The 26,587-nt window shown below is 51.2% G+C and overlaps 1 protein-coding gene across 1 annotated transcript; it reads left to right on the top strand.

Moving 5' to 3' along the window:
• Positions 1–3,960: 3,960 nt before the first annotated feature.
• BLOC1S2 (biogenesis of lysosomal organelles complex 1 subunit 2) lies at positions 3,961–19,845 on the top strand. Its single transcript, XM_074999464.1, has 5 exons — positions 3,961–4,098; positions 4,915–5,031; positions 10,433–10,552; positions 17,860–17,964; positions 19,178–19,845. The coding sequence occupies exons 1-5, from the start codon at positions 4,047–4,049 to the stop codon at positions 19,207–19,209; spliced, it is 426 nt and encodes a 141-aa protein (XP_074855565.1). The 5' UTR covers positions 3,961–4,046; the 3' UTR covers positions 19,210–19,845.
• The last annotated feature ends 6,742 nt before the right edge of the window (positions 19,846–26,587 follow it).

Raw genomic sequence — 26,587 nt, 5'->3', positions numbered from 1 at the left:
CACTGCTTTGCTTTTGGCTTTCACCATTCACATGTTTCTCCTGGAGTACATTTCTCCAGGGCTTGAGTAAGTTCTGCCAAGCAAGTTTCAGGCTGGGGCTGTCCACACACTAGGGGGCCTGGGTTTTTCACACCTCTCATGCCACAGTCTGAAGCAGGGGGACAGTCTGATTGGCACACAGGTGCTATTTTCCTCAACGGGAAGAGAAATAACCCGTATGAAGCTAACCCATCCCAGCTCAAGTGCTGTCAGCGTGTGATCCCAGAGCAGCCGCGTTGCTTGTCATGTCAGATCTTCTCTGGCCTCCTGGCGAACCTTCCATTGGTGGTGGCCTGGCTGCACTGCCTCAAGTACCCTCAGACACAGCCTCACGCTGAGGGGACAAAGTTATTCCTTTATGACTCAGGTGCTCAGGGTGTCGTTTTCTGAAGAGGTTTTGAAGGCGAATTAAGTAAGTTTAAAAGCAGTTGCTTAGGTCTCTTCTCTGCGTGAATATTTCTCATGAGAGGAATTGGCTGGAAGCCCTGGGGAATGAACTCCTCTGCTGAACCACAAAGGAGATGGCAGACGGGATGCAACAGGGCAAATCGCCCTGTCCTGCCACCCGCCTCTGATAGCCCAGTGTGAGAGGCTGGTCGAAGTTTATTTTCCAGAGGGAGCCACGGCTTCAGAGAATATCCCCCTGCAGCGTCAGCGCACGTTAACGCCTCTTACTGTAGCCGGGCCCAGTGCAGCACACGCAGGGCAGAGCAATGCGTGAGCAGCACCGAGGGATGAGGTGAGAAGCTGCATTGCTGGTTCCAGTCCCTGCAAGGTTCCCCCCGCGCCCCACAGCACAGAGCACCGCTGCACTGAACCCTGAGGCCTGTGTGGTGTGACTCGGGTCAGAGGAATAGCTCCTTACTTAGACCAGGGGCGTACCCTTTTGTTAGGGGGGCGCGGCGCTATCGACTCCACGCCCCCCGCGGCTTCTGCTGCCTCCCCAGCCCTCTGCTTCCCCCTCCGCAGCCTCCGCTGCTGCTGTCACCAAGGGAACGCTGCCCCCCCAGCCACTGGGCCAATCAGAATGAGCAGAGACATGAATCAAGCGGTGGGGGCAGCTGGCAAGTCCCCAGCTTGATAAGGTCCCCTCCTGAGGTCCTCCCCTCAGCACCCCTCCTTTGGGGCACCCCAGGGAGCCTCCCAGCACCCCCTTCCTGAGTGCCCCCCCACATCCCTTCCTGTGGCCCTCCCACACGTGGGGGGGTTAATCGCAGGTTGAAAAGCGGGGCCCAGTGTATAAAGTTTGCTCACCCCTGAGTTAGACTCATTACTCAAACCGGAGCTGCAGCATCTCTGGGTTCTAACGCTAAACATGTGCAGTCACAATCGGCGGCTGGCGGAGAGAGCTTGTCAAGATCACGGCTGAGCTGAGAAGGAGCTCGCCATGCTGCTACCACAAAGCCCAAATGCTTCTGTTGTTTACTACCAGATAAGGAAGGGACGCTGCTGGATCTAAAACTGCAACGCTGGCATCTCGCCTCCTCGGCAGTTTTGAATTGTTAGTGCAGATGTTGTTGTGTATTCAGTTTGTTTAAATGACCAAGATGTGTTTGATGGGGGGGGAAAGATTTGCGGTGCTAGAGGGACATTAGTTTCTATATTCATAGCTATTTATATTACACTCTGTCCCAGCTGAGATGAGTCATGGTGCTAGGGGCTGTACAGATGTATTAACAAAAGCTATGTCTAGACTTCCACTTGATCAACAAAACTTTTGTTGTTCATGGATGCTTAATCCCCTCCTCCCCCCAAACAACAAAGGGCTTTGGAGCAGCAGGTGCGTGTGTGAACGCCACTTTGTCGACCCACACACTGTGCTGTGGACAAAGTGAAAACCATTTGTTGGGAATGGAAAAAAGCCAATGTACTACCCATCTTCTAAAAAGGAAGAGGGAGAATGCAGGAAACTACAGACCTGTCAGCCTTACCTCAGTCCCTGGAAAAGTCATAGAGGGGATCCTCAAGGAAAACATTTGGAATCGCTTGGAGGAGAGGAGAGTGAGCAGGAACATGGATTCACCACAGGCAAGTCATGTGACCAATCTGGCGGCCTTCGGTGAGAAGGTATGTGGCTTTGTGAGTATGGGGAAGGTGGTGGACATGAATGATATGCCGTGACTTTAGCAAAGCTTTTGATACAGTATCCTTACCAGCAAGTTAAAAAAGTATGGATCAGATAAATGGACTATAAGGTGGGTAGAAAGCTGGCTTGATCATCAGGATCAACTGCTCTACACCTGGTTGGCAGACAGTGTTAAGCAGAGTACCCCCAGGGTCAGTTCTGGGGCTGGTTTTGTTCAAAATCTTTATGAATGACCTAGTTGCAGGTATGCATTGCACCCTCAGCAAATTTGCAGATGACGCTAAGCTAGGGGGAGAGGTTGATGCACTGAAGGGTAGGGACAGGACCCAGTGAGACCTAGACAAATGGGAAGACTGGGCCAAGGTTCAACAAGGACAAGTGCAGAGTCCTGTACTCAAGATGGAAGAATCCGAGACACTGCTATAAGCTGGGACCGACTGGCTAAGCAGCAGTTCTGCAGAAGAAGACCTGGGGATGACAGTGGATGAGACTCTGGATATGTGCCGACTGTGCACCCTTGTAGCCAGGAAGGCTGACGGCATGCTGGGCTGCATTAGTTGGAGCACTGCCAGCAGATTGACAGACGTGATTATTTCCCTCTATTCGGCACTGGTGAGGCCACACCTGGAGCATTGCATCCAGTTCTGGGCCCCCGTTACAGAAAGGATGTGGACTCACTGGAGAGAGGCCAGCAGCGGGTGACAAAGACGATGAGGGAGCTGGAGCACATGATTTATGAGGAGAGGCTGAAGGATTTGGGCTTATTTAGTCTACAGAAGAGAAGAAGGGCGGTGCGATTTGACAGCAGCTTTCAACTAGCTGAAAAGGGGTTTTAAAGAGGATAGAGAGAGGCTGTTCTCAGTGGTGACAGGCAACCCAACGAGGAGCAATGGTCTCAAGTTGTAGTGAGGTGGTTGGTTGTTAGAAAAATCTATCTCACTAGGCAGGTTGTGAAGCTCTGGAATGGGCTACCGGGAGAGGTGGTAGAATCTCCCTCCCTAGTGGTCCTCAAGTCCCAGCTTGACACCCTGATTGGGATGATTTAGTTGGGACTGGTCCTGCTTCCAGCGGGGCAGAGCTGGACTTGACGACCTCCTGGGGTCTCTTCCAACCCTTTGAGTCTTTGTATTTTCTTGGCAAAAGTGCTGACGTGGTGCCTTTCTGCTAAAAGCTGTGTCACGTACACATCCCCCGAGGCTCACTAACAAGATAAGACGGGACAGCAGAGCATGGTTCATGCCAATTCTGACTTCTCCAGCCCAGCGTCGTGTTGACTGGGCTCTAGCGCAATGGTGCACCAGGGCCGGTTGGGCTGGACTGGAGGAGCACGGCCAGTAGGGAGAGTCCACAAGCAGCGGCGCCTGCAAGCTGAGCGCTTGGGCGGCTACCAAGGAGAGAACGACATGCTGCACAGCTGATTGCCAGAGCACCCTCGGCCAGCAGCACGCGTTTCTCTCCGCGGCGGACATCCACATGTGCCTTGAGGCACATAACAACGTTTATTGCACAGGTGGATGGCAAACAGTGGCAGAGACCTTGGCCTGCAATGCAGGCAGCCAACTCCCCGTCCTTGTGCAACGGTCTGGGTTGGTCCCTGGGGCGAGCTGGCAGACAGGGGCTTGGCCATGCCCACAGCTGGGGTGAGGTTGGCAGCCCCCGCGGCCTACACACTCCGCGGTGCAGTAGCACACCCAGACCGCACGGGGGCGCTCGCCAGCTGCGTCCCCGCCCGGCAGAGCCTGGGCGCCACTCGCTGCCCATGCGCGCGCGCAGGGCAGCGCGTGACTCGCCGCGCCTGCGCGCCAGCCAGCGGCCCCCCCCCCCCCCGGCGCCTGCGCAGTAGGGAGCATGGGCTGGGGGCGCACTGCGCGGAAGAACGCGGAAGTGGCGGGGTTTGGACTACGGGAAGGGCCCTGTCGTCATGGCAACCGCCGCCGAGGGACCGCCGGAGGCCCGGATGCAAGTAGCCAAACGTAAGGAGGGGCCGCCGGCCCGAGGGAGCCCCGGCAGCGCTCTGTGCCCCGCCCGCCTGGTGCCCGAGACTCCCCGACGTCCCGGGCGGGCAGAGCCGGCCGCAGGGGCCAGAGCCCCCGCCGTGGGGCTGGAAGAGGCGGGTTATTGGGGAGGCCGTGGCGCCCCCGGTTGTCACCCCAGGCTCTGCCAGCCCGTCACCCAGCTTCGCGTCCGGGGCCTGCCCTCCAGCTCAGCGGGAGATGGAGCTACGGGGCCGTGCGTGTCTCGGGACCAAGCCCCACCCGGGAGAAGGAGGGAGCAGAAGGGAAGAGTTTCTGCGCCGCTTCACCTGCGTAGGACAGGAGGAAAAGGGGTTTGGAGGAGGAGTTTAGTGGACAGGACGGGGACTGTTGCGGCACCTTCTGAAGGGGCTGTGAGGAACCGATCCTCATCTGTGAGCAAAGAAATCAAAAATAAACAATAGTGGTCACAGCTCATAGAAATGGTCGACCTCAAAGGTCTCGAAGTTATACCCCATCTTTACCGACGTTAATTTTTGCCTTTCTAATAACAATAATAATAATAATAATAATAAAAAAAACTGGAGAGACTTAACCCTCAAATAGATAAAATATTTATTGCTTTAAAATGAAGCTGCAAAGTAAAGTCAAATCTATGCTGTTGTAAGGACAACTTTGTGGGTTGTCTATTAATCTAAAATGTGCACTCTGTTGAAAACAAATGGAACAAAGATTTGTACTGTTTTTAAAATTGTGTGTGCGTTTCAGTCTTTGGCTTACTTTCCGTTACTTCTGTGTTGCTTATAACCTGATTAGAGGATCCTGCCGTGGAGACAGCAGAGGAAGCTAAGGAACCAGCAGAAGCAGATATCAATGAGCTTTGTAAGGATATGTTCAACAAAATGGCCACTTATTTAACAGGTGAACTGACAGGTAAGGCCAGCTGTGAAACTGAATAAATCATTTTGTTAGTCTTTAAAGTGGTACATTTCTGATATTTTGTTTTGTTGGCTAGTATGGACATAAACTGTTCAAAAAAAGTGCGGCTTTTTGTTTTAGGGCTTGTCTACACAGACACACTTAGGAAAATTGATCAGAATGAATTAAAATTTGATTAACTACGCTGCATTCAGCTTCTGTATGGGCGAACTCAAAGACCCAGTGCAAAGTGGTCTTACTATAGTTTAGAGGTCTTATTTGTACAAGCAGTTAAGTCTTGGCAAGTGGGGGTTGACTCCACCCTGCACTAGCCTGTCCCAGATAGGTGTCCACGTGCAGTGGGCTGGTATGCATTAACAGTTTGTTAATGTGCATCGAGGTAGTGCTGTTTCAAAGGGGACTAAGTGCTTTAGTGAACTGTTAACTCATGTTAGCTGTCAGCAGGTCACACAGGCAATTAGATGGCTGCCACTTGAATTATTCAGTGAAGTAGAAAGTCCAAACTTCTGAACGTAAAGCTGAAGAGTGCACCTGATGTGACTTTTTAATCTTTCAAAAAGTTTGTCTATGATATTGAATCAAATTAACGATTTCTTCTTCTGGGATCTTGTCTATATAAACACTTTGTGGCTAGCTGAGGTGAAAATCTATTTCACTGTAATCTGCCATGCACTAAATGTCTGTGTGGACACTGCTGCCGTGTGCTAAAAGCTCCCTAATGTGCTTTAATCTGCTTCTCCCTACCTCTGTAAATGTCCATACTAAAATGTAGCTCCAGCTGATGTAACTGGCTCATGTCACCAGCATAATAACTCCACCTCCATGAGAGGCGTAGGATTTAAGGCTGATGTAGTCAGGTCAATAAAGTGACCGTATAGACACTGTATTACTCAGATCAATTGTTGCTGCTTTTCAGGAGCCATCCCACAATGCCCCAAACTGACAGTCAGGTTGGTACAAGCACTCCTGTTGAGGGTGTGCATCACGAACACGAGGTGCATGTGGACATGCAAAGGCACTTTAATTGCTGTGGTGGCTGTATGTTGACATAACCTAGATCAACTCGAAACTGGAGTACAGGCTTGCTCTAAGTGTTCATGTAGACAAGCCCCCAGTGGGAAGGGAATAGACATAGAACATGGGACTTGTGAACATCATGCTGCTACTTCATAACTGGTCAAAGCTGACTTTGGAACTGAGCTGGGTTGCCATCCTCCTGTGACCAATATCTTTCACCTCCAGAGGTGGGGGAAGTAATGGCTATGTAATGGTAAAATATTCCATTAATATTGCACACCCTGGAATACAAAGGCTATTCAATACCGAGATTCCAGATTCAGAGGTACACTCCAAAATTCATCTGCCACATCAAGCACTGTGACCCACTTTAGTTTGGGGGTCCTCCCTGCTTCACGGTTTAATATTAACCCTCTGTAGTCAATAGTTAATTTTCATGTTCCATCAGATTTTCTGACAAGCCAAATAGGTGCCATGTCAGGTGCTGAAGACTGTGGATTAGTTGTAATTTTTTCAATTTTTTTATTAGTTTTCATTCTAGGGAATTTACTGCTCAGACAGTCCAGTGGGAGAGGGGTTTCAATTTTATTGCTTTTGCAGTCTGAGTAGCAAGTCCCATTGAGATGAGTCCCATCAATTTTCTTTGTTGCAGTAAGAATTTGTTTAAAACACATGCTTGGCAAATTTAAAGTTATTCCCAATCATTTTATAGTTTCTGCTTTGGTAAAGCTTTCTCTCCCAGAAAAAACACACTTCTCCAGAATGAAACGTCCATCACGCTGAAGAGGTAGCTTACTGGATCATTCACGCCAGGATCATTCAGTTCATGAGTTAACATACTTACTTTAGCAACTTTTATTATATCTTTTGACTCTGACTTCTTAGATTTCTTGCTAATCATGCAAGCTTGCAGCTATGCGCACAGCTTCTCATTGTCTCCTGTTTTAAAATTTCAGGCAGCACCCACTCATTTACTTGACTCGCTCTGCCTTTTGCCATTCCATGTTCTCTCCGATCCCCGCTGCAGTCACAGGGAGAGAGTATCCTGGTCTCTGTGCTCTTCACTGTTCCACCTGAGTATTTAACTCGTGCACAGGGGCTCCCTCCTGTTGCTGAAAAACAATTTCCACTTTTTCAATCCGTTCATTCCCAGGCATAGATTTACTCTCATCGTCACAACATACATTCATTCATTCATTCTGTCACCCCGGGAGCAGTGTTTCCAGCAGCCTGTATTTTAAATTTTCAGTATCGATTGCTTTGGTATCAGTTTTTCATATCAATATCCCCCATTGTTATCCTAAGGTACATTTGAATCTTGTCTGCCAGTTTGGCAGGAGGTTTTCCTGGCAACCTTGCTATTCCTCAGAGAGAAGTGGTGGCATCAGATCATTTTAAACGCTTTTGAGTTACACATTTGACCATTTCACCAGCATTATCATCAAAACTTAAAGTTTGGCTGTTTAATGTTCCCAATAAAGTCTGTGTGATATTGATTCCTGGCCAGTATTAATTTCTACTGTCTTTAATAGTTGTGCACATTCATCCACTCATGCCAAAACTCATTACAGTTCTAGAGGGAGGAGGACTAACAGCCCCTACTAAAACAGTTAATTCATAAATGTTTAAAACATTGAGCCTGTCTGTTAACCCTCTGGCTCCAGGTGCCCTTGACTTATTTGTTAAATGCTTTGTTACAGTATTCCCCCTTTTTAACCATTTCTTTAAAAATATTCCCTTTGTCCTGGGCAGTATGTTGTATATCTTTTAATAGTCTATTTACGGGGGAGACTTCCGGAGTAAGTTGGGGTGGTAACTGTGAGGAGGCTGACTCTCTCCTTCACCAGGTATGCTTCCCATTTAACAGGAATTAATCTAGGTTTTGGCAGAGGTCTTTCCAAAATCTCTCTGCATGAGGTGGCAATTGCAGTGCAGTGGCTCCTAGGGTTGACCCAAGTCATTCCCATTCCAACTGTCCCATGTCTTGTCTCAGCTTCTATAGGGCTATGTGTTTTTATTTCTCTTTTCTGCCAGCATTGTAAAATATGTCAGCAGTCTGTTGTTTAATAACAAGGGGACACATTTTTTTTTCCAAGTTCTTAACAGCTGTTTTCAATCAATTAAAGGAGTAAAATGTTATCTCTTTCAGAGCGGTAGCCGTGTTAGTCTGTATCTTCAAAAGCAACAAGAAGTCCTATCAAAACATATATATGGCTTACTCTCTGTTACTATTCAACAAGAAGTCCTGTGTCACCTTATAAACTAACAGATATTTTGGAGCATAAGCTTTCATGGGCAAAGACCTGCTTTCTTTGCTTTTGATGTTCACACCTCCACATTAGCATCTGACGATGGGACTTGTTTTCCTCTGTCTTGATGTTCAGTACTCCACATTAACTACAGATAATGGGCCATTTCCACCCTGACTGAATAGATCTTGTCAGCTCTGGCCCTCCCCTTTACTGAGATCCTCCTCTGAAACCCACCCCCTCCACCTCTCATGCATCTGATGAAGCGGGTCTTTGCCCATGAAAGCTGATGGTCCAAAATATCTGTTAGTCTGTAAGGTGCCACAGGACTTCTTGTTTTCTATTTGTAATGTTTGCTGCCCTGCCCACAGGGTTAGCACTTACCAGTGATTTATTAACTAAGTTACCTCGTTTCTCTCTCTGCTCTTTCCCTTCGCATGGGACACAGGCAGAGTGGCAATTTGTTTAAAACAGTTCACTGCCTGTTTCATCGTTTTCAAAGTTCTGGATTTTTTGCTTTTGTTACTGTTCTTTAGAGCTTCAGTTTCTGTCCTTGCTCTACATATGCCAGTCCAAGTTTCCCCACTTTCTTTTTTAAATTCGTAAGGACCTCCCCAGCTGGCAATCCAGTGGGTCCATGTTTCGTCAAACTCTGTGGGGATTTTAAGGCAATGGTTATACTGGGTATTCCCCAGCTTCGAGTTTTCTGCCATGTTAGATTGCAATTCCTACAGAGGGCAGCTTGCTTACTCACCAGATCAGTTGTTGGAACACCACACCAGTCATGGTGTCTTGCTACACTGCTGACCCCAACATCTGTTCTGCTCCCTGCTGTGATAACCTTTGGCCATGTGCGTGTTTGCCCTCAAATGCCAGTGCTGGCTCTCTCCAGTCAGCCCAGCCCACAGACTTATGAGGGCTCCCAATAATCACAAATCAAGCAAGGTGCAAAGGAACGGGAACCAGGTTTATTGTCGTTGACAAATGGACTTTAGTACAGTGGGTGTACCCACTTGGACGCCAGCAGTTTTACACTAATGCACGTGCCTTGACAAGGGACACAACTCAAGTGATGGCAAGTGGGCTCCGTCATCCCCTAGGTCTGACAGCATGCCTCAGCTGAGTGATGCTTTTATACTCAGGTACAAAGAACTTACGTATACATTATGTATGCTAGGGGCCTCCCCTAATAGTAATAAGTTGACACCCCTTAATGTAACTAGATCCCACTCACTACCTTGTGGATAGTGATACCATCAAAACAACTACTATCTATCAGGCTGTCATTCAGACCTTGTCCTGAACTTGGGTCAGAATGTCCTGGTGCTAAGCTGTTGTCTGTGTGGACGGTCCTGGTACTATGGCAATGCGTCCTGCTTTACTGGAATGTGTTTATGTGTATTAGTGAGTGCTTGGTGCTTTAGGATCTGCTTCTAATTAGTCTCTGCCAAATTTCTGTGAGCAAGGCTTTGGTTTTTCTGTTAGCCTAGTTCATGCTATGTTATTCAGGCTTTAGGTACTTTTAGCTTTACTGTTCAGGCCTTTAGCTTCGCTGTATATTAACAAAACATTGACTATTGTTAGGAATTAGGCCTTTTAGCCTTACACCAAGCTTTATTGTCAGGCCCTCTCCTTACTACAGTTGTAAGCTGTTGCATACAGGCACACCACCATTGCTGCACCAATTAAGCCTCATTGCTTTTTGTGGGTGTAAGGTTCCTGCATGCAGATCAGCTTCCGGGGTCAAAAAACGTCTGTAACTTTGTAAATAGCAGTATTTTGTCTGCGAGAGTGTTAAATATATAATATAGTTATATATTACATAAATATATACGATATTTATATAGTAATATATCAAATAAGCCCACAGTGGTTTTTTTTGTTTTATGTTTTAACTGAATATGCTATATATTAATTCTTCTGTCTGTCTGTCTGATTTTTTCGGTCTGCAGCATTTGATCCCCTCCTCTTTAGGGAGCATTCTGCTAAGATCCGTATTATTGAATGAGATATTCTCAGCTGTGTTCAGCTATCTCATTCAGCTCTAGCTCAGAACAGCATGCACATAGATTTCAAATGCGCTGCTAACTGTTTTTACAAAGGTGTAAATACTTTTCTTTTTTCTAAAGCCACCAGTGAGGACTACAAACTCCTGGAAAACATGAACAAGCTGACTAGCTTGAAATATCTGGAAATGAAAGATATTGCTGTAAACATTAGTCGGAACCTGAAGGACCTAAATCAAAAATGTAAGTAAAAAGAAACCAGGAATGAATATAGTAAATAGATGTTATGCAACAAACAAAATATGTAAGGGACTGTGATGGAGTGGGGGGGGGTGCATGTGTGAGTCAGGCTGGATGTCCGAGGCAAGCAGCAGCTCCCAGTGGCTAAGGATGACCCTGGGGCTACAACTGGCAGATAACACCTCTGCCTGAACAAAGAGCAGGGAGGAGCTGAGCTGGGTTTTGAATCGGGGGCGGCAGTTAGAGGCGAGGAGAAGGGAGAGCTGGAAGGCAGCCAGCCTGAGGAGGGGAAAGCTACACCCCAGAGGGGCACCCCTCGGGGTCTTCCCCCCAGGACAGGTTGGAAGGACTGTCTCTGGCTGCTATGCTGTTGCTTCTGTGAGAAACTGGACATCTGTTGCCTAATAAACCTGCTGTTGTACCTGCTGAGTGAGAGTCACTCCTGCCAGCGGACGGGGTGCAGTGCAGGGGGACCCCTGAACCCCATCACACTGGTGTCAGAAGTGGGATGCACTGCACCCACGGATGAGCTCCCAGCAGTGGCTGACTGAGCACCAGAGAAGGAAGGAGTCTCACAAGAGTCAGAGGGGGAACAGAGCCATTCCTGCAGCTGCTGCTGGTGAGTGGATACCCCGGGAAATAGCGGGGAGATGGATTATACCCGACTCCTGAAGGCAGAGCTAGCAGGGCTGTGCAGAGAGAGGGGCCTGACCGTGGGGAAGGCGACCAAGGCCCAGCTCATTGCACAGCTGGAAGAGAATGACCGATCCGGGGGGGCAGAGCCTGTCCCGGCAGAAAGTGGCCGGTCAGCCTCGGGAAGCATTTCGGATTCTCCGACAGGAGCAGGGGCTCGACGCCGTCCGACAGACGCGGTGCCCACCAGGTCGCGCTCAGCTAGCGGTGGTCCATCGCGGGCAGAGTCCCCCGCCGCAGAGCTGAGACGGCTGGAACTCGAGGTGAAATTAAAGGAACTGGAGCACCAGGAACGGGAAAGAGAGCGTGAGCATGAGCGACAGGAACGAGAAAGAGAGCGTGAGCGCCAGGAACGGGAAAGAGAGCGTGAGCGTGAGCTCCAGGAACGGGAAAGAGAGCGTGAGCGTGAGCTCCAGGAACGAGAAAGAGAGCGTGAGCACGAGCGCCAGGAACGAGAAAGAGAGCGTGAGCACGAGTGCCAGCTACAAGAGAGACAGCGGGAGGAGAGAGAGCGAGAGCGGGAGCATGAGCGAACCATGGCAGAGGCGAGACGCCAAGAGGCCCCAGCTGCGGTAAGCGGGGAGAGGGCCAGACGGCTCGGGGTGGCCAGTCACTTGGAGACGCGTGTGCTGGCCCAGTGTCAGGACACAGGGGACATGGACGAGTTCCTTACCGCCTTCGAGCGAGCCTGTGAGTTGCATGAGGTTCCCCCAGATGAGTGGCTCCGGCACCTCACCCCCTTGCTGGGCCGGAAGGGCGCAGCGGTGCTCAGCCAGCTGGTGGGGCTGCAGCCTGGGGACTATGAACGGTTCAAACAGGCCCTGCTGCATAAGTTCGGGCTGACTCCGGAGATGTACAAGAAGAAGTTCCAGGAGGCGCAGAAGAGGCCAGAGGAAACCCACGTAGATACAACCGCCCGCCTGAAGCAATACTACCAGAAGTGGGCATTCGGAATGGGAGTCCAGTCCGTAGAGGACCTGATCGAGCTGGCGGTTGTGGAGCGATTCTACGAGATGTGCGCACCTGACCTGAGGGTGTGGCTCGTGGACCGGAAGCCGGGGGACTCACATGATGCAGGGAAACTGGCAGATGACTTCACAAACAGCCGGGCCAGGTTTGAAAGTGAGCCCCACAAGGAGAGGGAGTCTCGGAGAGAGAGGGAGTCTCGGAGAGAGAGGGAGTCCCGGAGGGAGAGGGAGTCCTGGAGAAACCGAGAATCTCAGAGAGACCGGTCCCTAACTGTACGACAGAGGGGACCACCTCTTGGGCAAGCCCAGGAAAGAGGGGCGAGCCACCCACCCCCCAGAGAGCCAAACAGAGCCCGGACAGAGCAGCCGGCCCGAGGGACACAACCAGACCCAGGCTGTTACCGCTGTGGGCGAAAGGGGCATAGAGCAGCCCAGTGCCCCAGGCTCCCAGACAGGTTGAGCAGGCCGGGGGGTCATGGAGTCAACTGGGTGGGGTCCCAGAAGTCAGAGGGGCTGGCGGCCAAGGCGGGTGGTGCTGACAATGGGCACTCGGATTGGGCCGAATCCGCCCCACAGACCAGCTCCTCAGGGGGACCAAATGCTCAGAGGCCAGTTTACAGAGTGGGGGCAGCGCTACCTCTGTGGAGCAAGTGTCTCAAACACCTCGAGGTAGACGGGAAAAAGGTCACGGGGTTCTGGGACACAGGCGCTGACGTGACGCTGGCCCGACCCGGGGTGGTGGCACCGGGCTGCATGATACCCGATTCCCACCTGACGATAACAGGAATTGATGGGACCCCTTTCAAGGTGCCCATGGCGAGGGTGCACCTGAAATGGGGGAAGAAGGAAGGCCCGAAGGAAGTGGGCGTGCACAGCCATTTGCCGGCAGATGTACTGATGGGGGCTGACCTGGAGAACTGGCAAGGTGAACGCCCTCGTGCCCTGGTCCTGACCCGTAGCCAAAGAAAACGAGGGGTGCGCTCCCCAGATTCAGGGGTACAGGCCCAGCCAAAGCCACAGGGGCCAACCCTGAGAGAAAGGGGGCTCCCAAAAACCAGATCTCACAGGCCAGGGATGCTGGAGCCAGGCAGGGATGGGGAAGTAGCCTCCGCTCCTGCCCGAGCGGAAGAATTCCAGGCAGAGCAGCAGAGAGACCCCTCCTTGCAGAAGCTGAGGGAACTGGCCAGTCTCAGCCCAGCTCCGCAGCTGGGGGAGGGCTGCAGGGAGAGATTCCTGTGGGAAAAGGGATTCCTGTACCGGGAATGGGCTCCCAGACGCAAAGCGGAGCCATGGAAGGTCCAGAGGCAACTGGTGGTTCCCCAAAAGTACCGGCGCAGGCTGCTGTACCTAGCTCATGATGTCCCGCTCGCAGGACACCAGGGGATCCACCGCACCAGGAGAAGGTTGTTACAGAACTTTTTCTGGCCAGGGATCTTTGCAGCTGTCCGTCTGTATTGCCTGTCCTGCGATCCCTGCCAGAGGGTGGGGAAGAGCCGGGACAAGGGGAAAGCTGCCCTGAGGCCACTGCCCATCATAGAGGAGCCTTTCCAGAAAGTGGCTATAGACATAGTGGGCCCCTTCAGCAAGGCAACGCGTTCGGGGAAGAAATATATTTTGGTAGTGGTAGATTTTGCCACGCGATACCCAGAAGCAGTGGCCTTGACCTCTATCGACGCTGACACCGTGGCAGATGCACTGCTGTCCATTTTCAGCAGAGTGGGGTTCCCCAAGGAGGTCCTCACAGATCAGGGGTCCAACTTCATGTCGGCCCTACTGCAAAGCTTGTGGGACAAGTGTGGGGTCCGGCACACCTGGGCCACAGCCTACCACCCGCAGACCAATGGGCTGGTGGAGAGGTTCAATGGGACTCTGAAGCAGATGCTGAGAACCTTCATGAATCAATACCCCCATGACTGGGACAAGTACTTACCCCACCTGCTGTTTGCATACAGGGAGGTGCCCCAGGAATCCACGGGGTTCTCCCCGTTTGAGCTGCTGTATGGAAGGAGGGTACGGGGACCCTTGGACTTGCTCAGAGAAGAGTGGGAGGGGACGGCCTCCCCTGAAGGGGAGTCAGTGGTACAGTATGTACTGACCTTCCGGGAAAAACTCACCGAGCTCATGGGCCTGGCCAGGGAGAACCTCTCCATGGCCCAAAGGAAGCAAAAGGTCTGGTATGACCGTAACGCCAGGGCCCGAGCCTATGCCACCGGGGATCAAGTGATGGTCCTTATACCTGTGCGGCGGAACAAGCTGCAAGCGGCCTGGGATGGGCCCTTCAAGGTCGTCAAACAGCTAAATGACGTGAATTATGTGGTGGAACTGTCGAACCGGGCCCACCGCCACCGGGTCTATCATGTGAACATGATGAAACCTTACTGGGACAGGCAGAACTTGGTGCTGGCCGTGTGCAGACACTGGGAGGGGCAGGGGGAAGATCCCTTGGTGGATTTACTCACAAGAACTGGAGCCGGCTCCTTGCTGGAGTCTATTCCCCTCTCAGACCAGCTGACCCCTGCCCAGCAGACGGAGATCAAGGAGGTGCTGCATTCGCATCAACAGCTGTTCTCGGACAGACCCGGACGCACTGACCTGGCTGTCCACCGAATAGAGACAGGCACCCACGCCCCTATCAAGTGTGTGCCATTCAGAGCCACAGGGAGGACGGCTCAGGACATAGAGCGGGAGGTTGAAGACATGCTGGCTCTGGGGGTGATCCAACCCTCGTCCAGCCCCTGGGCCTCTCCCGTGGTGTTAGTCCCTAAAAAAGATGGGTCTGTTCGGTTTTGTGTGGACTATCGCAAGCTTAACGCCATCACTGTCTCGGACGCCTACCCCATGCCCAGGCCTGATGACCTTTTAGACAAGCTGGGGGGAGCCCGTTACCTCACCACCATAGACCTCACCAAGGGGTACTGGCAAGTGCCATTAGACCAAGATGCCCGGCTGAAGTCGGCTTTCATCACTCCTGTGGGGCTCTACGAGTTCTTGGTCCTGCCCTTCGGCCTCAAGGGGGCACCCGCTACCTTCCAGCGTCTGGTGGACCAGCTACTGAAGGGGATGGAGAGCTTTGCCCTGGCTTACATGGACGACATTTGCATCTTCAGCCAGACGTGGGAGGACCATGTGTCCCAGGTCAAGCAGGTGCTGGACCGACTCCAGAAGGCTGGTCTGACTATCAAGGCAGGGAAGTGCAAGGTGGGAATGGCTGAGGTGACCTACCTGGGCCACAAGGTGGGCAGCGGCTGCTTAAAGCCAGAGCCAGCTAAAGTGGAGGCTGTCAGAGATTGGCCAACACCCCAGACTAAGAAGCAGGTCCAGGCCTTCATTGGGATGGCGGGGTACTACCGGAGGTTTGTGCCCCACTTTAGCTCCATCGCAGCCCCCCTCACGGAGCTGTGTAAAAAGGGAAAGCCTGACAAGGTGGTTTGGACCGAGCAGTGCCAAGAGGCCCTCTGCGCGCTGAAGGAAGCTCTGGTCAGGGCCCCAGTGCTGGCAAATCCAGACTTCAACAAGCCCTTCCTGGTGTTCACCGATGCCTCGGACGTGGGGCTGGGGGCGGTGCTAATGCAGGTGACTGACAAAGGGGAGAAACACCCCATTGTGTACCTGAGTAAGAAGCTGCTGCCCCGGGAGCAGAGCTACGCGGCCATAGAGAAGGAATGTCTGGCCATGGTGTGGGCGCTGGGGAAGCTGCAGCCGTACCTGTTTGGACGGCGTTTCACCGTGTACACCGATCACTCACCCCTGACCTGGCTACATCACATGAAAGGGGCCAACGCCAAGCTCCTGCGGTGGAGTCTGCTCCTGCAGGACTACGACATGGAGGTGGTCCACGTCAAGGGGAGCAACAACACCATAGCCGATGCCCTGTCACGCAGGGAGGGCCCCGAACTTCCCCAGGTCACTGGCTAAGTGACCCCGCTCAGTGCGGTCTGGAAGGGGGGAGAGATGTGATGGAGTGGGGGGGGTGCATGTGTGAGTCAGGCTGGATGTCCGAGGCAAGCAGCAGCTCCCAGTGGCTAAGGATGACCCTGGGGCTACAACTGGCAGATAACACCTCTGCCTGAACAAAGAGCAGGGAGGAGCTGAGCTGGGTTTTGAATCGGGGGCGGCAGTTAGAGGCGAGGAGAAGGGAGAGCTGGAAGGCAGCCAGCCTGAGGAGGGGAAAGCTACACCCCAGAGGGGCACCCCTCGGGGTCTTCCCCCCAGGACAGGTTGGAAGGACTGTCTCTGGCTGCTATGCTGTTGCTTCTGTGAGAAACTGGACATCTGTTGCCTAATAAACCTGCTGTTGTACCTGCTGAGTGAGAGTCACTCCTGCCAGCGGACGGGGTGCAGTGCAGGGGGACCCCTGAACCCCATCACAGGGACTATAGTTCAAACTCCCATTAACTTTGGAAGGAGAAAAGACTCTTTAAAAGTTGTGTGTGCCTAGAATATGTGATAAGTCTAGAATAAGTTTCATTTGAAGCGGATGGTTAATTGAATGGAGCTTTCGAAATAATACTAATCCCCTTCCCTTTGCTTTTGTGTGGGAGATGAAGGACTGGTTTTGTGATTAGTTAGCAGAAGTGAAGCCAAGAATTCTTGATTGTGTTTCCAACTCTGTCAGTTCCACTGTTGCACTGTGCCAAGTTAGTGTCTGATCCAATTTAAAGTCAGTGGAAAGACTACACTGACTTTGAGGGGAGTTAGTTATGGTCCATCATTGGCCCCATCTGCACATTAGGGGGAATTATATTTGTCTACATCAACAGTGGCATGGGGATAAAAAAGTTTAATCTGCTGAAATACTTTGTTCTTCCTTAGTATTACTTTCCCAGCTAGTCATTTCAGCTGCTTAGTTTATGCATAAGATAAGGCAAAGAAAAAAAATGTGCAATATGTGACCGGGTTAAATAGGGGTTTGTAACCGAAAGGAAGCTGTGTTCTAGCCATATTGATGCTTTGTATCGCCATTGTGAATTCCCTGGCCCAGGATGTGTATTTGCCTACCTTTGGAGAGTCCTAATGATTCTTTGTTAGTCAGCACCTGTTACTGTAAAAGTAAAACTTTCTTTCCAAAAGCGGGATGACTTTTTAGGAAGTGTTAGTGGGTCTTCAGAATCTGTTTGTGTAACCGTCATATACCTTCCATCACAGATATGGGTTATGTTAATGAAATGCGCATGGGATATTGTTTTCCAAACACTGCACAGCTTTGCTATTCAACATCTGTGCAGATAATAAGCGTGCTAGATTGTGGCTGAAAGATGAAAATTTCTAGGACTGGGTGTGCAGCTGTCTGGCTTTGTATACCATTTGTAAAGCTATATATTGTAGGTCATAAAATGCCTGTGGATTGAGTCAACAAAATTGTTTTCTTTCACTCTTGTATTTAGTATGTTTGCTTTCAGAAGATAAGAAACTGAGCGAGTATTTTAAAATATACTTGCATTGATTTAATTCCTACTTTTTATTTCATTTTGTGGTGGTGAATTTGAAAATAACTTGTTTTACACTTAAAATCCATCTTTAGACACTTGTTCTTTTTGTAAAACATTCTGCCCAAACAATGTTCTGAGAAGCTTTTTGTTTTAAATCTGAACTTTTCACTCTCAGGGAATTAGTAAGAATGGATTGATATGGTTTACCTTCCTTTTTAAGATGCTGGTCTTCAGCCATATCTGGAACAAATCAACCTAATCGAAGAGCAGGTGTCCGTTCTGGAGCAAGCAGCCTACAAGCTGGATGCCTATTCAAAAAAACTTGGTAATCATTTTCCTGTGTTTTTACTGTTGAGCAGGACAGTTTAGTATACAAGGTACTCTGAAGAAACCAGGAGTAATTTTCATAAAGGATTTAACTTGTCTGTGTTGGAACTCTGAAAACATAGTATGAGATTGCTGTCTTTTCAGTACACTGGGGATAGCAAAAAGCATATTATAACTTGGGTATCCAGTAAACCCATGAGATATTAGCAGTCAGTCATGAATCAACCCACCATCCCCAACAGTAGTGGAGAAACCGCTGCTGTCAGGAGCAGCAGCCTGATTCTTGCTGCCCCTGACAGGAGTGGTTTCCTGCTCCTGTCAGAGGCGGCAGCCATGAATCAGACTGCCACCCCTGAAAGGAGTGGTTTCTTGGTCTCTGGTGCGGCAGGGAGCTGGGAACCAGGAGTCAGGCTGGCTCCCAGCTCCCCTCTGCTTGCAGCGGTGGGAAACTGAGCAGGGCAGCAGCCTTGTTTAGTTTCCTGGCTTCAAGAAGTGGAGGGAAGCCAGGAGCCAGGCTGTCCCTGGTTTTCAACTCCCCTCCACTGGCTGGAGCCAGGAAACTGAACAAGGCTGATGGCCTGCTTAGTTACTTGGCTCTGCAAGCAGAGGGGAGCCAGGCTGCTGCCTGATTCCAAGCTCCCCGCCGCTTGCAGGACCAGGAGGGGAACCAGGCTGCCTCCTGGTTCCTGGCTCTCTGTCACTCTGGGAGCCAGGAAACTGACCAGTCCTGCTGGGCTGGTCAGTTTCCCAGCTCCTGCAAGCCCAGGGGAGGCGTGAGCCAGGTTACATACTGGTTCCTGTCTCCCCTCGACTTGTATGAAAATTCAAGTTAAGCGGGTGTTGCAGAAACACCGCATAACTCAGGGGTTTACTGTATTAGAAGTAGCTGGCCTTATGTGGAGGCTGACTATAGTGTAAGTATTGTTTCAATATAATGATTAACATCATCTGATTCTGGCATCTGGTGTCTAAGCTAAGCCCTCTTAAAAATTCCACTAGACTTTTGAGTAGGTTATGTGCATAAATCCCATTGACTTCCATGATAGCCACCTAGTGGTACTTTTAAAAGAATCCATTTGTAACTATAGTGTGTGGATACTTTTGAAAAACTGTCTGAAGTTCAGGAGCGTCTAAGGTATGCAGCAGTTTACAGGATTGGATCCTTTAGTCCTCCTCTCAGTTCTAAAAACCATTCTGTTTTTCTTCTGCAGAAGCCAAGTACAAAAAACTAGAGAAACGATGAAATTTCTGCAACAAAAGGACCCTTTTTCCTAAAATACAAAATATGGGTGATGACTCAGATGGACTTGTCAAATTCTGAAGGTTTGAACTGCACCCAACAAATAAGATGTTATTCTGGAAGACCAGTGTAGCCAGGGGATGTTCTGGGGAAGGGTTTGAGTGTAGCAGATATCAGGCTAGTAGTGTTGCTGTTTGTCAGTTCCTTCTGAGGCTAGAAAACCTTCCCTTTGGTCAGGGAATTGCTCTTTTGCTTGCCTCTGTTATTGAGCTGTAGTCAGAAGTTGAAATCTGCACTGAACTATTTGATTTGCCAGAAAACAGTGTTCAAATTTAGTATGTCCTGAGCTCTCTATGACCTATGGTCTTGTGAGGAACTTCCTCCATAGTCTCCCAAAAAATTCTCCTCTACAGCTGCACGCCTTGAAATTCCCTTTGTTCCACTGTTTCCTGTTCCTACTTAGAACCCTGCGTCTAGCAGAAGTACTCTTTCCATCTGGACTGTCAGAAGATCTGTTTCCAGAGGGCTGAGCATGCTATTGGAGCCTCGCACATTTGTCTTGCTATCTCGATTGCCTGTTGGAATGGGAAGAATAGTTGTGATAGCTTTACAATAAAACTTTTCTCTATTGCAAATGTCTTCTGCTTTTGCAAAGTAGTTTCTTCTGCTTTGTACAAGTTTGTCCTTTTTAAAGTAACGGAGAACAGAAGCGTCTAGCAGTCATTTTGAGCCATTAGAAATCACAGGAGAAGATGTTATTTACGACTAATTATGTAACTTTATGAAATTTGGAAAAAGGAATAGGCTGTTAACAGTTTATCCCAAAATGACGCCATGTGTAGACAAGCCTTAAGTAAATATGTAATGGGCTAGAAATGCTAGGATCTTGCATTATGAAAACAAGTGGGTGATTCATAATCAGTTTCACTGAGATGCTTCCCAGTACTAGGAGATAGTGTCATGTAAAAGAGTTGTATGGACCTGGTTGCGAGGTATGGTACTGCTTATTTATCTTCCCTTTAGGTATCTAAAGGCAAACTTTCAACGGGCCAGGACACTGTTAGTATATATGGTGATACTGCTGCTGATTGTAGGTTCAAAATAAGGAACTAAAGACTTATTATCTGAAAATAAATGGTTACGTTTGTAACAGGGGGACATAACAATTAAAAGCCAGATCTATTTATGGTACTATCAATGCATGGGTTTTAGTGAGGTAGGATTGGAGGGCAGACGAAGCTTCTGGACAAAAAGAGGATGCCCACAAAGACCATGAAAAGCCAGGGAAACTATAACATAAGTGTGTCTTTGTTGATCACTTGTTGTGCTCCACCCCTTCCACTATTTGGTCCTTGGTGTGCAACGTGAGCACCACTAAGGAGAATTATGTTATATTTAGTTGATAACTGAGCAGTGGGTTGTGGACCTAGCACGGTCCGAGCTCAGGGCCTGGTTTGCTACCTTGATTTATTTTCTGTATTAAGAGAGCATATCTGCTGCCTTGGCTGGGTATTTTCCCTGGAGAGAAGTGTACGTTTCACTGTAGTTATTCCAGGTGGATTTCTTTAATAAAAGGGTGACGCTTAGTCCTGAGCATGTAATTGTTTTGAACAGATAAGCGTTCATATCAGGAACTGAATACTGAAGTTGGCTGTGAAGCTGTTGCAGGTTGTGGCCGAAGCTTGCTTTTTGGATGAACAGCAGATGGTAGGGTTAATGGCTGCTGGCGTTCTGCCTTTGCAGAGCTAAAATTATTCTTTATAGGGGCACTGTGAATGAAAGTGTGCACACCCTCAAAGATGCACATCTGATTTTGAGCAAGTTCTTGTTCCGTGGAAAAGTTTAGTTGTTGAGGCTAATCTGAGTGCCTGACTTCTGCGACACCATGTTCTGGCCTGCTCCCACAGCAAATGCAGGTAGACCTGAAGAGTATCTCTCAAAGGTATGAGCTGGTTCTAAAGCAGCTACCTAGCTAATTCCCTGTGGTTTGATGGTTCTGCAGTCTCTTCTCCCCTTTAAGTTACATTCGTTATACACTGTCAAGAAACCTCCCCTCCCCCACTCCCTAATTCTGCATTCCTGGAGAGTTGAGGGGGAGGAGAGGCCACTAGGACTTGGACAAGAGTGCAGCCCAGAGTGCAGCGGCTCCATCCTTGAACCTGGCAACCTGGCTGGGTTTTTCAGCGACTCCTTCTGCTGCAAGATCAAAACCTGGGGAGCTGGCAACCTTGGGAGGGACAGGAGGAGTCACTCAGACCTGACAAAACTCTACTCTGGGTCAATCGTGGTTAGGGACGAGCAGGATTTTGGGACTCTTGGGCTGGAGTGTCACCAACTCTTTGAGCTGGCAGAGACTGCAGCCCTGCAGTGACCCTGTGAGGGGACAGCAGCAGCAGCTTTGTGCGTTTGCTTGGCCTGGTGTTCTTGGTGTTCTTTAGATAAGAGCAATGCAGCTGCCTCTTCCACTTGTGTCCAAGTTGTGATATTCAGTGGAGAACGGAGAAAGTAGAGCTGCACATTGCAATCTTTGCTGCAGGGGATGCCGAGCCAACAGCCACTGCAGGCCCTGGGGCAAGGGGGGTGTGTGGAGTGGGGGCTCGCTCAGCACCTGCGAGGGACGGGACCAAGGGCAGACAGCCCTTTGCACTGCTCAGATCATGGTGCTGCCCCACCGTTCCTGCAGAGTTGCACACAGCGGCAGAGCAGCACTGCCCTGGCCTTTCAGAGCGGCCCAAAGCTCATGCCGCCGCTGCCGAAGTAGCAGAGGTGGCAGCCAGAGCTCTGGGTCCCTTTGAAATGTCAGGACCCTGGGCAGCTTCCCCCTCCCCCTGCCAGTGGGCTGTCTCATCTCAGATGATGGGAACGAATTCTGAGGTCACTCTGGAGCGATATTGCTTTGCATCTGAAACCTCAGACTTACCTTTCCCTTTCGTATGGGGGCAAATGAGGCAGAGAGCAGCAGAGTGACTTGCCCAGGGCTGTCGGGAAAGTCACCATCAGAGCCACTGTTACACTGTAGGAGTTCCTGGCTGCCAGGTGTGTGCAGGTCCTTGCAGCTTTAGCAGGACACTTGACATGACTGAGGGAGAACCAGGTCCCGGGAATTTGCGTTGGAAGGACAGATGGGTGACCTGCACAGTGCAGCACCTGTCAGCCAGTACTCTCTGCACCAGCAGGCACAGGGAAACCACACCCCAGCATCTCAGCAGCACTGCTGGGTCTGGCTTCCACAGGCTGGATTTTGAGAGGTGACCTTTGGGCTCCGTCCTGCTGGAAATGAGTAAAGGTAGTGTAACGGTGGGACAGGTGGAGGGTGTACTAGCGGGAGCACTGCTTGGGGTTCAGTCCTTCCACTCCCCATGTAACCTGACCTATGTGTAGCAGTCCCCAGCGCTGGGAGCACAGGAGCTAAGTACATCACCTAGAGGAGTGCGCCTGCCAGCCTCCATGTGCATGCAGGGGGAATGCTGGTGGCCACCCCTTTAGAACAGCACTGCCTTGGCCGTTGAGCTGTTGTCCGTTTCCCAAGGGAGGCTTTGGCCCTGTGCTTTGTATACATGCCTCTGCTCTTCCCTGCGTGGCTTATCCTGTTGTCACCACACCACGGAGGCGCTTTCTCTCGCAGCTCTCGGCTGCAGACCTAGACATGCTTTTTTCCCTTCCACCACAAAGTGCAGCTCTAGCTTTGCTGGAACAACTTGTGAATTCAGGCTGAATCCCTCAAGTGGGCTCTGCCTGCAGAAAGCGATTCCAAGCAGTTTAAAATACTGGGTTACAGCATTTTTAAATGAGGGGTCTCCGATTGAACTGATTCTCCCCCAAACCCCCGTAACATAAGGAGCTGCAACACCTAAATGAAGGTGTCCCATTGCCCATCCTATGACATGCTCTAGGTGCGTCTAGGTCTGCAGCCCAGAGCTGCGAGAGAAAGCTCTGGCATCTGGGACACAATTTTGCTTTGTTCCGCTGAAAATTTCTGACTTCGGCGTAACTCCCAGTAAGGTCCCGCCCCGATGCTTCCATTCAGCCACCTGACCAGAATCCCGCATCATCATCCACACAGCCGTGCCTTGAACTGTCCAGTGTGTCATGGGTCCTGCTAAAGGAGGTGCTGTATTTCAGTGCCACCTGCTGGCGCTTTGTTGTATGCGTAGCCATTGCTGAGCGCAGGAGCCATACGAAGGGCATCCCAAAAACACTGTCACTGTTTTCAGTGGTGGCGGATGAGCTGCTTTAGGCAGGGCACTGGACTAGCTGACCTCCTAAGATCCCTTCCAGCCCTCGAATTCTATGGCAGAACGACAGAATGGTCTCGAGTTCCAGGGGGGGAGGGCCAAGTTGGGTATTGGGGAAAACTGTTTCGCTAGGAGGGTGGCGAAGCTCTGGAATGGGCTACCTAAGAAGGGGGTAGAGGTTTTTAAGGCCCAGCTTGACGAAAGCCCTGGTGATTTAGTTGGGGTTGGCCCTGCTTTGGTCAGATGCCGTCCTGAGGTCTCTCTCAACCCTAGTCTGTGATTAAGAAAGGAATAGATAACAAGGAAACTCTTTCATTGCCTCTGTATGAATAGACAGTGCACCCGCACCTTGGATACCGTGGACAGCTGTGGTTACCCTAGCTCAAAAGATACTAGAATTGGAAAAGGTGCAGAGATGGGCAACAAAAACCGATTGGGGTAAGGAAGAGGTTCCATCTGAACAGAACTTAACAAGACTGGGACTTTTCAGCTTGGAAAAGACACCACGAAGGGCTAGAAAATCACAATGGGTGTGGAGAGAACAAATATTTCCATGTCAACTCCTTATAACACAAGAGTTGGGGGGGGGGTCACCAAGTGCCATCAGTAGGCAGCAGGTTTATAAAAAGGAGGGTATTAAATGGCACACGCTCGACCTGGGGACCTCCATGCTGGAGGGCGCTGTGAAACCAGGACTGAAAACAGGGTTCCCTCCCCTCTATAAACTAAAGGAGGCAGGACTGGCCTTCTAGGCAGCACCCCCTGGTCAAGGGGGCATCATGCAGCAGCAGCACCAAGGTGCCTGCTACAGGTGCAGTGCTGGAAACTGAGTCCTTGGGAGTGCCACATGGGGGGTGCCCAGGTTTCCTCTTGCTTCTTTCCCATGGAGAACATGGGAGGGCCAGGCAGGGACAGATACTGCGCCCCTCAGTCTGCCAACGCTCCTCCATGCTTCTGGGGGGGAGCAAGCAGTGACACCAAGCACTTCATGGACCCAGGGCGCTGTGCTCATCTGGGTTGTGCTTTGAGGGGACCACCAGGAGCGGCTGCTCTGGCCACCACTTACACAGTGGGGTGGTGAAGAACACATGGTCTCTGGGAGAGACTCCATCACCTGCCACCCTCCCCAGGCCCTGCTGGAGCCTTACGGGCTAGAGTGCAATACAGAGTCCACTAGCTGCAGGCTCACCCATGTGAGTGGTGTGGCCCAAGCAGGAGGACGCCACTGGCCCCAGTGGGGAAGAGGAGACAGGCCCTCCCCATGGAGGCAGGCCACGACCTCCCTTGATCTAACTGCAAGGGAGCAGCCATCCCTACAAGATCATTCCAAGCCCCAGACTGCGGCGCTCAGCGCGAGGCGCTCGGTGCTCACGGGGCAGGCACTGGAGCACCTTCTCAGCCGGCAGCCGGCACTTCAGTGCCAGCAGCCATCAGGGAAGTGCCATCCTGGGGGGGCACAGGCCTCAGGGCCGGCAGAGCAGCAGCCACTGCGCGCACAGCAGGCCCCAGGTCGCTCACCCATTCCAAGCCATAAACGCTAGCACAGGAGGCACCGGCATCCAGGAGACCCAGACCCCACAGCTGGAGTCATTCTGCAGGGCATGCAGCCTCGTGGCTGTGGCTGGGGAGGAACGAGGCGCTCGAGGGCCAGGGCCAGGGCCAGGGAAGGGGGCCCAGGCACCATCCCAGGAGCTCCTGCTCCCTGCAATGAGTGTGCAGCAGCACTGCCATCCCCAGCAGCTGGAAACTCCAGCTCAGGTCAGCCATTGCTCAGGCTGCCAGCGCTCTGCTGGTGCTGGGCGGGGATCGGACAGGCAGAGGAATCCCTGGGACAGAGGCAGACCCTGCCTCTCTCCCTGGAGCCTCACCCTGACAGCCTGCAGATCCCTAGGGACGGGCACCCAGAGCTGGCCTCGCCTGCCCCAGGCGCGCCTGGAGGCAGCATGAAGTGCAGCCTTCTCTGGCCCCACCCCTGTCCTCTGGGCTCCCCCATAGCCAGTGCAAAGAGGCAGCACAGCTCCCAAAGACCTGCCCCCACCACAGTCCAGACATGCTCCTCTCCTGCCAGTGACCCCCCAGGCATCTGCAGGCAGCTGGGATTGGCCGCAGCCCAGGTGCCCAATTCCTGCAGGAGCCAGGGGAGAAGAGCCTCACCCTGCCCCTGGGCGAACCCTGCCAGCCCCTCCCCCTCAAAGCTGCGGGTGCTCTGCTCCATCCCAGCTACCCTGCCCCTGCAAGGTGCAGCCCAGAGGAGGGAGTGAAGCTGCCTAGACCTCTCCGGAGGATGCAGCAGGCAGCTCTGTGCTCAGGGCACCTTCGAGAGGGAGGGATGCTGGGTAGAGTGATTGTATTTCTCCTCCTAAGGGAGTGACTTGTAATGCCCCTGACCCATCAGCACCATTTCTTCAGTACCCTGGGAGACTCCAACCCCAGCACTGGCCAGGCTGGGACCTCTTGAGTCTGCCAAAAGAGAGGTGATCCCGGCCATGTCCTTCCTGGCCCCACACCCTGGGCCGGTGAAAGGCATGTCGGGGCTGAGCAATACTCTGCAGAACTACCAAGGACCTCACAAATCCTGCATGGCTGGGCAGCGAAATGGCAGATGAAATGCAACATTGAGCAGTGGAAAATAATGCTCAGTGGAAAAGCTAATCCCAGCTCTACGTGTACAAGGACAGGTGCCAAACCAGCTGGTCCAACGCCAGAAAGAGACCTGGGAGTCACCGGGGGTCATCCTCCGAAAGCTTCTACTTGTGCAGCTGCAGCTGCAAATGCTGTGGGTAGGTTTGGGATTATTAGGAAAGAGAAAATACAACAAAAAATGCAATTGTGCCACTCTATAAATCCACGGAATACCGGCAGCCGGAATACTCAGTCCGCTTTGGGGTGGCAGGGCTGTAAAAGTAGACGGTGAAACTGGAAATGATTCAGAGAAGGGGAGTCCTTGTACTAGGGCTCTGAAGAGGCTCTCAAGAACCAGCTGTTCAAGTTGTTCTCAGTGAACTGGAAGACAATGCAAAAATCACTGCTGCTAACGTGTGGGTGCCAAAATGCAGCCGAGTGGTAAGTATGGTGGAGTCCGGGGCAGTGAGAGAGAGTGATCTGGATTCCTTGGGAAGCTAGACCCATGCAAACAAACCAGATTT

The sequence above is a fragment of the Carettochelys insculpta genome, chromosome 7, assembly GCF_033958435.1.
Source record: "Carettochelys insculpta isolate YL-2023 chromosome 7, ASM3395843v1, whole genome shotgun sequence".
Taxonomy (NCBI): domain Eukaryota; kingdom Metazoa; phylum Chordata; order Testudines; family Carettochelyidae; genus Carettochelys; species Carettochelys insculpta.
Note: the sequence above shows the minus strand (reverse complement) of the source record. Positions and strands in the feature narration are given on the sequence as shown.